At 40.8% G+C, this 13,672-nt stretch overlaps 1 protein-coding gene across 3 annotated transcripts in view; it reads right to left on the bottom strand.

Moving 5' to 3' along the window:
- LOC123765744 (uncharacterized) overlaps positions 1 to 12,487 on the bottom strand; it is a 32,326-nt gene extending 19,839 nt beyond the window's left edge. Inside the window, exons 1-4 of one of the 3 annotated variants that reach the window (XM_045754465.2) lie at positions 12,406 to 12,487; positions 8,039 to 8,212; positions 3,824 to 4,031; positions 806 to 1,005 (exon numbers count right to left, since the gene is read on the bottom strand). In XM_045754465.2, coding sequence (XP_045610421.2) covers positions 806 to 1,005; positions 3,824 to 4,031; positions 8,039 to 8,212 — 582 coding nt within the window. In that variant the 5' untranslated portion in view covers positions 12,406 to 12,487. The other 2 variants (XM_045754464.2, XM_045754466.2) reach the window with 2 other exon arrangements.
- Between the last annotated feature and the right edge of the window lie 1,185 nt (positions 12,488 to 13,672).

Below are 13,672 nucleotides of genomic sequence, written 5' to 3'. Positions count from 1 at the left end.
GATGGCACTACATTATAGTGGGCATGATGACTTTAATGGTGCCTCATGGCCTAGAGTAGTTAAAATATTCACCCATAGTTTTGAGATCAGTTTCATGCGTTTTCTTAAGAAACATACAAAGAGAAGCACAGATTTGTCTTCTGTATATTTAAAAATGCTTCCATATATGACCTTTAAATTCTTGATATAGCCTTTTCCCATGGCCTATCATCTTACACAGATTGATTGATGATTTATAAAGATTAAGCCACCCCTCAAGAGGAGGCACGGTCATGTATAGCCAATAAGTGGAAGGTGTTTGAAGCCATAACCAGTACCAGTAGCTGGTACTGTAGATCTGAGGATGAATGGGGTCTGGAACGTGGGACAGCCGGAAGTATAGTCTGGAGTGTCGTGATGAATCTTACTCCATGTTGTTGTTTAAGATTCAGCTACTAGGAACAAAATATTACAAGTAGCACGGGCTGTGGTGAGCCCGTAGTGGACTTGCCTGGCACAGGAGCGGGGCTTTAACTGTGTGATCTTACTGCAGTCTACTGTCGTTTAAATGCTTAAGCTTGCGTAATCAGTGATATGTGAGGTAAATATGTTTATGCAAGAGGTTAGCAAGAAGCTATAAACACAAACAGTCATGTGTTGAATAGTAAGGATTATTTTTTAAGACATTAATGAAGGGTAAACACTTATTGATAACAATAATAATAATAATATAGGGTATGCATACTCCCAACTACCAAAAACGGCAGCTATGACTATACACAGACAAATCTTTAAATTACGATATTAGTATGATATTGTAGGTTACCTTAGTGAAGGGAGGCTCAGGGGAGTAGGTCATGAGGTGGGTGAGGTTGGGTCTGTGTGTGGCACAGTCTCCCAGGACCCACAGCTGCCGTAGGGTGCCAGGTGGCATGAGGGAGAAGGCAGCCTCGGCCACCTCCAGGGAGTCTTCGTGGACGACTGCCCAGCTGGCCTTGCTCACCCTCACCACGTGCACCAACTCATCTGGGTACGGTACAACACGGGTTACGTACACTATTTTACATTCTTTAAATGAGGGCATCAAAATAGTAGCATCTTCTTGCCAGAAACGCTGTGCGTACTAATGGCTTTAGGTATATACTTGTTGTATCTAGAAATCCGACATTCTGCTTTTAACTCATTTTGTATCTATCAAATGCACAATTTATCAACCTTCCTCACTCTCAAATTTGTTGTGCATAATATACATGGTAAATGCTCCAACTTTTTCTAATGGATCAACATCATAACGTGAACAAAAAATATAGTAGAAAATAAAATATTAAACGAATTTAAAAATTTCACAATTTTAAATTAGAGTATCTCACTTCAAATGTCACCAATTTTTATTATATTCATTATGGCTCAGAATGGCATATAATGTACATTTTCTATTATAGAAAATTTATTTTAGAGTATAATTTACTGTAAAAAAAAAATAGTCAATGTAGCCTTCAAAATATGCGTAAAATTTAGACGCAAAAATTTATAACTCAAAGTTGTGGGTTTATGAATAAATGCTCTAATGGTAACCTTAGAACTAAGAACTTTGCACATATGTAAAAATGGTGATATCGCTCTGAAACTGAAGTTTTTCTCAGTTTCAAAGTTGAAAATCTTGTTCATACAGAAAAATTAAGGTAAAACTTCTCTGCAATAAATATAGTAGTTCAAATTGATGTCATATCTTGTAAGCTTTAATAAATATTGCTTGATTACCATTCGTATTCGAATATGTGAAGGTTGTAGGTCAATTGAAATGAAGTCAACAAAAAATAACCCCCACCACCAAAAAACTAAATATAGAGATAATTTTAATTAATTGGTTAGGACATATATAAGTATACTTTATATAAGTGATAAAGCCCTCATCTGGTCCCCATTCACCATAAACAACCTAAAGAGACAAAGAAAAAAAAGTTTGAAATCTGTGAAAAAAAAAATCACAGGCTCTGCCACCTGTGGCTGATTTATTTATTTATTTATTTATTTATTTATTTATGCATATACAAGAATGTACATAAGGAATGTGAGGATACAAATATGGTAATTACAGTCTTGTAAAGCCACTAGCACGCGCAGCGTTTCGGGCAGGTCCTTAATCTAAGAAAATTTTAAGGAGGTAAATACTTCCAAATTTATAGACAAAAAAATGATAACAGGTACATGAAATGAAAAAAAGAAGATGAGAGAAAATTGCAGGTACAGTATATTAAAGCACATAGGTAGCTAAGATTGATTGCAATGACAGCTTGAATGGTAGTTGACAAAAATTGGTAGGCACAATACAGCAGAAACAATATAAGATTGATTGCAGTGACAGCTTGAATGGTAGTTGACAAAAATTGGTAGTCACAATACAGCATATGGCTAGCAAATAAAAGAAGACAGCAATGAACACAATGATAAGGTTGTTTGATATTACATAAAAATTAGGAGATTGGGTAACACTAGGTACAGAGCAAATTTAAAGCTCAGTGTAGGAAACTAAGAAGATGAAGTTAGGTACGTTTTGGTTTTGCTTTTAAATAAGGCAAAAGTTTTACAGTTTTTCAATTCACTAGGGAGTGAGTTCCATAGACTAGGTCCCTTAATTTGCATAGAGTGTTTACACAGATTAAGCTTGACCCTGGGGATATCAAAGAGATATTTATTTCTGGTGTGGTGATAATGGGTCCTATTACATCTGTCCAGGGAGAGTTTCAGAGCATGGTTTGCATTTAAGAACAGGGTTTTGTAAATGTAGATGACACAAGAGAATGTGTGGAGGGAGTTAATATTTAGCAAGTTTAGGGATTTAAACAATATGTTTATATGTTGACCAATCTCGTTCCAACTTCACATACTTAGTGACGGGTACACATTCTCCAAGATGAAGAAGCCACGATAAAATCAAATAAGAAACAAAGGAGAAAAAATAAAATAAAATAAAAAATTCCCCCCCCCCAAAAAAAAAAAATTGGAGGACATATGAAATATTGGCATTGGGAAATATATTAATATGATATTTAATAAAATACAGCAAAATAACATAATCACTCATTATTATTTTGCCTTCCAGGTGGGAATCAACAATCCTAGAAGGCACCAGCTGCATATCCACTTTGTGGACCCTCCTTACTACTACTTTTCTTCTTTGGGCGTCGGATAGGTGCTTGCATCGCTTTATCATTGCATTATCCATGAGTTCCGCTAACTAGTAGATGTTATTGTTATCAACAGTACCAATTGCAAACGCTTTTTTTTATATCATATAAAATCCATTTCTTAACATATTGAGATGAAATTGTTCTAACTCGTTATTTACAATATTATTTAGAGTGTGTGGATTTGGGGTTTGAAAAGATGAAGGTAGTATCGTCAGCAAAAAGGCTTCATAACGTTAGAAACTTTTGGCAAGTCATTGATGTATATAAGAAAAAGGAGAGGCCCTAAGATGCTGCCCTGAGGCACTCCTGATGTTAAGAGCAGAGCTAAACGGTAAGTATTATGATTAGATTTGTTTAAATTTTGGCATGATCAGTACATGCTGTTTATAATATGACAAAACAAAATACTAATAACTCTGGGTGGATTCATATGGTGTTGCAAGATTTTTGTGGCAGGTGACGTTGGTCCAGTACGCTAGTATCCCTTAGCATTTTTTTTTTACGCCAATCCTGACTCACCTATGTCCCCAGGGATTATTTGGAAAAATGAAGTGAAGCCCCAAGCATCCTGCTACTTCGATCCGGGAGACAGACGAGCAATTCCAATTATAGGTACAGATATATCACAAAATTTAAGGTTGAGAGCGACAAACCGATTGAGAGGTTGGCGTTGACGGGGACGCAGGTGGCGCCGCGGTGCACAATGGAGAGAAGCACGAGCGGGTAGTCCATGATGGTGGGAGTGACGAAGAGCACAGCATCGCCCGGGACGACCCCGGCGGCCGCCAGCCCGGCTGACACCCGCGGCACCAGCCCGCACACCTCCCTGTACGTCCGCTGTCTGCCCGTCTCCGCCTCCACCTGAACCACAACCAAAATATCTCAGTATAGCAACACCTAACATAACAGGTTAGAGAAAGTATACGATGAAGTAATGATTATATTTAACCCGAGCTTTAAATGAAAGACATCCTTCAGCTTTCTAACGATAAAATCTATACCATTTAAAAGCAACACAATAACGACACTTTAAGCTCTCAACTTGTAGCTCGGAGTGGATGAAAAACTTATCACCATGATAATGATGATATTCATAACGTTTATTTAGGCTAAATCATACCCCAGATATATAATACATCATACAAAATGAGTTACAAACAGAATGTTCTATTTCTAGCTAGAGTTAGTATATACTGTGCCTAAAGTCACTAATACACACAGCGTTTAGGGCACCATATATGTGTTGCATGGGGTTTTATGGGCAGGATTTCGACCACCTAATCCTAACTTGGTAATTCGAGCTCTGTCCAATCATCTCGTGCAAGGAACCTGGAATCAACGCTAATTGTGTGATCACTTTTCAAGGGATGTGGCATTTTTATATATAAATTTATAATTGATGATAAATCACCAAGCAGCTCACACACAGAGCTATACAGTAGTTCACGAACTATTGTTTAGTATTATATTCATAAATATATTACCTAAATTTACCTGAGAGCCACTAACACTTGTGGCCTCGACGAGGACAGGAAGCCGGTGGCTAGTCGAAGGTCTCCCCCCCCTTACACACACGTGGTAGTTTGGTCGTGTGTTTGGCGGAATAATATCAACACAGCCCCTGGCCAAGACTCATCAAGCATTTACTCAACCACTCACGAAACCGCTACATTATTCCTGAATTATGGCAGCTGTGTTTACATCTGTTAAAGCTGATAAACATTTTGTGAGCTCATAGCCACTATATGTACCAAGTTGTTAAAAGCAATAATAACCTTTGGGTTGTGAAACATTCAAGCTCATAAACTCTTTAATCATAGCAGTAGATAAAAAGCTGCTATGATTGTTAGAAGATATATAGGTTTCGTATCTGGATGCTGGCTGAATCCTAGCGCTAGTGTCTCAAGGGCTGGAGTCTGAATAAAGCCATAAAAATATGGCTTGGAATATGTCACGTATGTACTTATTTATAAGCGAAAGTGACTATAAGCAATAAGTCATATATGTGCTGTCTTGTGCGAGAACAGGTTGCAACAAAGACCACTCGCTAAGATGAGATAATGATCATTGTATTTAGATAAAAGTACAGTACAAGCATAGAAAATGAGTTACAAACATAATGTTGGATTTCTAGACAGAGCAAAGTATAGAGTATGCCTGAAGCAACCAATACGCACAGCGTTACGGGGACGACAGTCATGGGCGGTACGGGACGGACATATAGACTGGTCAAAGTAGACCTAAGGTTAAATACTCGGTGTCATTTTCAGGAAAGTTTAAAATTAAATCGCGGGTGTGTTTACCGTAGAGTTGACCGCGTATTTTCAAGAATGCCGTGAATATTTTATTTATTTATTTATTTATTTATTTATTTATTTATTTATTTATTTATGCATATACAAGAATGTACATAAGGAATGTGAGGATACAAATATGGTAATTACAGTCTTGTGAAGCCACTAGCACGCGCAGCGTTTCGGGCAGGTCCTTAATCTAAGAAAATTTTAAGGAGGTAAATACTTGCAAAATTTATAGACAAAAAATGATAACAGATTACATGAAAAAAAAAAAAAAAAAAAAAAAAAAAAAAAAAAAGATGAGAGAAAATTGTAGGTACAGTATATTAAAGCACATAGGTAGCTAAGATTGATTGCAATGACAGCTTAAAATGGTAGTTGACAACAAATTGGTAGGCACAATACAGCAGAAACAATATAAGATTGATTGCAATGACAGCTTGAATGGTAGTTGACAAAAATTGGTAGTCACAATACAGCATATGGCTAGCACATAAAAGAAGACAGCAATGAACACAATGATAAGGTTGTTTGATATTATATAAAAATTAGGAGATTGGGTAACACTAGGTACAGAGCAAATTTAAAGCTCAGTGTAGGAAACTAAGAAGATGAAGTTAGGTACTTTTTGGTTTTGCTTTTAAATAAGGCAAAAGTTTTACAGTTTTTCAATTCACTAGGGAGTGAGTTCCATAGACTAGGTCCCTTAATTTGCATAGAGTGTTTACACAGATTAAGTTTGACCCTGGGGATATCAAAGAGATATTTATTTCTGGTGTGGTGATAATGGGTCCTATTACATCTGTCCAGGGAGAGTTTCAGAGCATGGTTTGCATTTAAGAACAGGGTTTTGTAAATGTAGTTGACACAAGAGAATGTGTGGAGGGAGTTAATATTTAGCAAGTTTAGGGATTTAAACAAGGGAGCTGAGTGTTGTCTGAAAGCAGAGTTAGTTATAATTCTGATAGCAGATTTTTGCTTTTTTTTTTTTTTTTTTTTGAGATATATACAAGAGTTGTTACATTCTTGTACAGCCACTAGTACGCGTAGCGTTTCGGGCAAGTCCTTAATCCTATGGTCCCTGGAATACGATCCCCGCCGCGAAGAATCGTTTTTTCATCCAAGTACACATTTTACTGTTGCGTTAAACAGAGGCTACAGTTAAGGAATTGCGCCCAGTAAATCCTCCCCGGCCAGGATACGAACCCATGACATAGCGCTGTGTGATGATGGGCTTAAGGTGGTTTGCAGTGGTAGACCCCCATGCACAGATACCATAATTAAGATAGGGGTAGATTAGTGCATAATATAGTGAGAGGAGAGCAGAGTTAGGAACATAATATCTGATTTTGGAGAGTATACCAACTGTCTTAGAGACTTTCTTAGTTATGTGTTGAATGTGGGTGCTGAAGTTGAGTCTCTTGTCTAGGAATAGGCCAAGAAACTTGCCATCATTTTTATTACTGATGTTAATGTTGTCTATCTGTAGCTGAATTGCATTTGATGATTTGCTTCCAAATAAGATGTAGTAAGTCTTTTCGATGTTTAATGTTAGTTTGTTCGTTGACATCCATAAGTGGACTTTTTTTAATTCATTATTCACAACATTATTTAGTGTATGTGGGTTGAGGTTTGAGTAGATAAGGGTAGTATCGTCAGCAAACAATATAGGTTTGAGAATATTAGAGACATTAGGCAGATCGTTTATATATATAAGAAATAGAAGAGGTCCTAAGATGCTGCCCTGTGGCACTCCAACGGTAATTGGTAGAGTGGAAGAAGTTGTATCATTGATGGTTACGTTGTATCATTGTTGTATCAATGTTGTATCAATGTATCAAGTATCAAGTTGTATCATTGATTTAAACGTAAACAGTGTTACAGTTAGTGTTACACCGAACTATATAATTTGGCAAGAAGTTTGAAATGTTTACTATTCGATTAGAAAAATTACAGCAAAATGATAAACATGTTTCCCAGTTTTTTCAAAGTTCCAGCAGCACAAAGGTTCATGATAGACAAGGAAGCATCATCAAAGTAAAGTTCAACACTTGACTTGAACACGTTCAGTACGTCGTCACCTTCATTCTCAGTTTTATTTGAGTGGGTTGATTTATTGGTTGTCAGCCAATTTACTGTCAGTTTAGTTCATTTATTATGCACCTCATACCCATCCTGTGGGCGGTAGAGGAAAGGGTTACAGAGGCACATAATGGGCTCAGGGACTGAACCCCACAATTCATTTAGCTAAGCAAGTTACAATCTTGATGAGTTAATTACAAAATTCAGTGCACATCGTCACATCAACAATAGGCTCGAGACCGCGAGACCGACCACAAGTACAGTTTCTAAATTAACCAACTGTAATTTATTTATTCTCAGAGCTTATAGAGTTTAGATAACTGATGTATTTTCTTTAAGAAAGCCTATTTCGTCAAGAGTAGACGAATGTAGTGTGGTTTAGTAGGAATGTAGGTTGGTTTAGTAAACTGTTCACTGCACTCCACAAGAACGAATCGATCAGCCTGAAGATTGACTCACCACACCATACCACAAGAACGACTGACTCACCACAGCCACAGCGTCGCCATGCCCAGCCATGATCTCCAAGACGAAGGCAGCATAATTTGTGTCGGGTATGGCTGGGAGAGGTTCGGTACCCTGCCACTGTAGCAGCCGGGGCGTCGTCCTCGCCCTGCTGCTGTCTGCAGCACCTTGCTGCTGCTGCTGCTGCGCTGCCTTCATCTGCTGACAATACAATCATGTAAGACAAACAACTAATTCTACGTGACGCTTAAGTCATGACTGAATTGGGAAATGAGGACAATGATCCAGGATATGAGGACATGGAGCTGGGATATGAGGACATGGAGCTGGGATATGAGGACAAGGATCCGGGATATGAGGACAAGGATCCGGGATATGAGGACATGGAGCTAGCATATGAGGACATGGAGCTGGCATATGTGGACAAGGAGCTGAAATATGAGGACAAGGATCCAGGATATGAGGACAAGGAGCTGGGATATATGGACAAGGATCTGGGATGTAAGGACAAGGAGCTGGGATGTGAGGACAAGGATCTGGGATGTGAGGACAGAGGGAAGGGCGAGTGGTGCCCAACCACTGGAACCGTAGGGGGATCGAACACCAACCTGCAATAGGCAACACCGTCGCTGTACCGAGCAATCCGAACGTCATATTGCTATTAATAGTAAAGAGATAAAATAAAATATAGAATAGAATTGACCTCGAGAACTTTCACTCTCCCGAAGAACACGTTCATAGCCAAGAGCACTGAATCCCACGTACATTCTCACCACCCAGCTGTAACCTAGCGTCCCCAGATCCATTAGTTCCCCATGTACACTCTCTATAAACCCATCTGATGTACCCTTAGGACACTGGAGCCCATGTACATTAATTCCGCCCCTCTTCAAGCTTGGTACCAATAACAACTACTGATAAACAAAGATTGTCTTTGAGATAGTTTTATCGGTGTAGATAACCTTGAACGGCAAATGAGTTCATCTGTGTAGATAACGTCGTTTGCCGTAATGACCATATTTATTAGTTTAGCATTGAACAGTCTGTTTGGTTAATATAGTGTGCATGATACCATCCGGTAAAATAAATAATAATAATAATAATAATTTATTGTGTCGGGGGACAGGCAGCCAGAGTGTATTCACACACGTTATTCTTATGTCGAGGTTCCCCCTCCCCCCCCCCCAAGGTCCCCCCCCCCCAAGGTCGAATTACTGATCCCGCCCAGGATGCAACCAATGCAATAAGCTGACTTGGGCACCTATTTACTGGTAGGTTGACAGGGTCATTAGGAGATAGAAAACGCGCCCAACCATTTTTGTCCCGCCCGGGATTCGAACTAGGATTTTGTATTTTTTTCTATATATGCACATAGAAGAGTTCTTATATTCTTGTACAGCCATGGAGCTGTATATGATAAAGTATGTATAGCATAAACGCTATGCACACATAGCGTAAATCCCAGGTACCTATTTCCTGCTAGGTCAGCAGGAGCACCAGGGTAAAAGAAACTCTGCCCATTTGTTTTCACCTCCGCCGGGGATCGAACCCGAACCCTTAAGACTACGAACCCTAAGCGCTGTCCACTCAGCCGTCAGGCTCCCAGTTCTCGATTGAGAGTCGAGAACGAACCCGACTGTACTACCGGGACCCCGCTAATAAGATCACAACACGAAATGTCTGACGATGGGAACACACTGTGAAGGACTTATGTAAACTCATCATTCAGTGAATGTAAACAAAATATTTGTAAAGGTATTTGTAAAGTGTACTTTCTGCCGTCTCCCTTTTTTTCTTCCACTCTTCCCTATTCTCTCTCTCTCTCTCTCTCTCTCTCTCTCTCTCTCTCTCTCTCTCTCTCTCTCTCTCTCTCTCTCTCTCTCTCTCTCTCTCTCTCTCTCTCTCTCTCTCTCTCTCTCTCTCTCTCCCTCTCTCTCTCTCTCTCTCTCTCCCTCTCTCTCTCTCTCTCTCTCTCTCTCTCTCCCTCTCTCTCTCTCTCTCTCTCTCTCTCTCTCTCTCTCTCTGTCTCCCTCTCCCTCTCTCTCTCTCTCTCCCTCTCCCTCTCCCTCTCTCTCTCTCTCTCTCTCTCTCTCTCTCTCTCTCTCTCTCTCTCTCTCTGAAAATTTATTATTACGAAGCATTGGAAAAACTTCTAAATAACTCTACAGAAAACTCATCACCGATTTCAGACGTGATTTCATGGCTATCATAGAAGGGTTGCTCAAGATGCCATATGAAACTCCCATACCCCGCACGTGTCATCTTGGAAAATTGCGTGAAGATAGCACAAGTGTCTGGCCTCCACCCTACGACAGACAACCAAACAGAGAGACAAACCAATAAACAGATGGACTTTCTCTTTTTACAAATAAAGATTACAATTATGATAATGTAAACATCAGTCGGTTGACTACCATTTGATCTGGCCGGTACAGCAGCTGGTTGGACCACAAGGGACGTCTACACAGAGAGAGGTGTACCAATGCGTCTCTATCGTACATATAAACACTGAGCGCTTACAGTAATCCTTAATCATGGTAGGGGGAGGTAGAAATAGCCTAAGCTACTCCATCCATTTGAGATGTATTTCTTTCTTGTCTTAATAAACATACTTGAACTTGAACTTGAATAATCATGGAAAGGATTACAGAATACTTGCTGGTCGACCAAGCAGTTAGCTTGAGTTCAGGCCTTAATAACCCACCTGTGGTTGATAGATCAACCCCCAAACAAACCAGCCGGTTGAGTAACCACACAAACATTCACCCGCGCCTTTGGCAATGGGGATCCATATTATTTTCAATATATATAAAACATATTATAAAATATTTAAAATATTTTCACAGTAGGCTGTACCGTTGACGACTCTGGAGAGTGGCAGGATATATGTACACTAGTACATGCAGAGTCGCTTTGCCTCCAGTAAAAACAACTATATATCCGTATTTTACGTAATATCTAACATAACAAATGTCGCTCATTCATCTGAGGGAATATGTAAGCGTCCTGGCTTCCACTACGTATGTTAAGTTCACACACACACACACACACACACACACACACACACACACACACACACACACACACACACACACACACACACACACACACACACACACACACACACACACACACACACACACACACACACACACACACACACACACACACACACACACACACACACACACACACACACACACACACACACACACACACACACACACACACACACACACACACACACACACACACACACACACACACACACACACACACACACACACACACACACACACACACACACACACACACACACACACACACACACACACACACACACACACACACACACACACACACACACACACACACACACACACACACACACACACACACACACACACACACACACACACACACACACACACACACACACACACACACACACACACACACACACACACACACACACACACACACACACACACACACACACACACACACACACACACACACACACACACACACACACACACACACACACACACACACACACACACACACACACACACACACACACACACACACACACACACACACACACACACACACACACACACACACACACACACACACACACACACACACACACACACACACACACACACACACACACACACACACACACACACACACACACACACACACACACACACACACACACACACACACACACACACACACACACACACACACACACACACACACACACACACACACACACACACACACACACACACACACACACACACACACACACACACACACACACACACACACACACACACACACACACACACACACACACACACACACACACACACACACACACACACACACACACACACACACACACACACACACACACACACACACACACACACACACACACACACACACACACACACACACACACACACACACACACACACACACACACACACACACACACACACACACACACACACACACACACACACACACACACACACACACACACACACACACACACACACACACACACACACACACACACACACACACACACACACACACACACACACACACACACACACACACACACACACACACACACACACACACACACACACACACACACACACACACACACACACACACACACACACACACACACACACACACACACACACACACACACACACACACACACATATATATATATATATATATATATATAGTAGCCTCCATAATTGAGGCTAAAACTAACTAATTAGGCTAAACTAACTTATATTTTCACTACTTAAATAACAATACGTATGTCTGGCGGAGTAGTGCCTGCAACTCACCGTCCGGGGCCAGTTGTTAGACTGCGACGCAGCCCCCGGGTGGTGGAGCCTAGTAGATGCTGACTCCACGTGACGTTGGGCAAGTCCGGCCGACCTTGAAAGAAAACGGGAGAAATACGTGAATGTTTCAGTTTAGTTCAATTATTATGCAACCCATACCCATCGTCTGGGTAGTAGTGGACTGCATACCCATCCTGTGGCTGGTAGTGGACTCCATGCCCATCCTGTGGGTGGTAGTGGACTCCATCCCCATCCTGTGGGTGGTAGTGAATTCCATACCCATCCTGTGGCTGGTAGTGGACTCCATACCCTTCCTGTGAGTGGTAGTGGACTCCATCCCCATCCTGTGGGTGGTAGTGGATTCCATACCCATCCTGTGGCTGGTAGTGGACTCCATACCCTTCCTGTGAGTGGTAGTGGGCTCCATACCCATCCTGTGAATGGTAGTAGAAAAGCCACACCATTGATTTAACCATTTAACCATTGTTTTATCATTACAAGGGCACATAATGGGCTCGGGATCTGAACCAGGAAATTTATTTAGCTAAGCAAGTTACAGCCCGGATCCTATTGAGCCAACTTTTTAAACTTTAACAGGATATGTCACATCGTACACGAGACGGTTCTCCAGCGGATTATAGAAGCTACCTAACCGTACTCAACTTAACGTAACCTAACCCAGACCAACCTGGCATAATCCAACCTAGCCTAATACAGCCTAACCTAACAATATATGAGTCTCATAGGGAAAGGTCACGTAGTACAGTTGGTTTCGATCTCGACTCAACTGGAGATCGAGGGCTTAATTTCCGGGCGGGAGAGTAATGGTTGGGTACGGTTCCTTTCACCTAATGATTCTTTTCACCTAACAGTAAATAGGTACCCGAGAGTTAGAGAACAGATGTGGGGGTTGCATCCTAGGGAAGGTCAGTAGTTCCACCCTGCACGGACCGTCATACAATTAAGTCTGAAGAATATATTTATCCGAATTTACATGAGGGCCACTACATCTCTATATAAGTGACCTCGACGGGGGCAGGAAGCTACCAGATTGTCAAAGATCCCCTATTTTTCCAAAGGTCCCCCCAGAGAATTGCACAGTTGAATAACTACCATCTTGTTCGTGAAGACAAAGGTTCTTTTGACTATTTCTTGTGTCTGGTTGGCTTTTTATACTGCTGCTCCCTCTTCTTATGCAACTTTCAATGACCGCTGGATTTTGACTTCAAGGCCCTTTTCTTCATTAATCTGCTGCAATGCGATGTTG

The sequence above is a fragment of the Procambarus clarkii genome, chromosome 37, assembly GCF_040958095.1.
Source record: "Procambarus clarkii isolate CNS0578487 chromosome 37, FALCON_Pclarkii_2.0, whole genome shotgun sequence".
Classification (NCBI taxonomy): domain Eukaryota; kingdom Metazoa; phylum Arthropoda; class Malacostraca; order Decapoda; family Cambaridae; genus Procambarus; species Procambarus clarkii.
The sequence above is the reverse complement of the archived record's forward strand: the minus strand, read 5'-3'. Positions and strand labels throughout refer to the sequence as shown.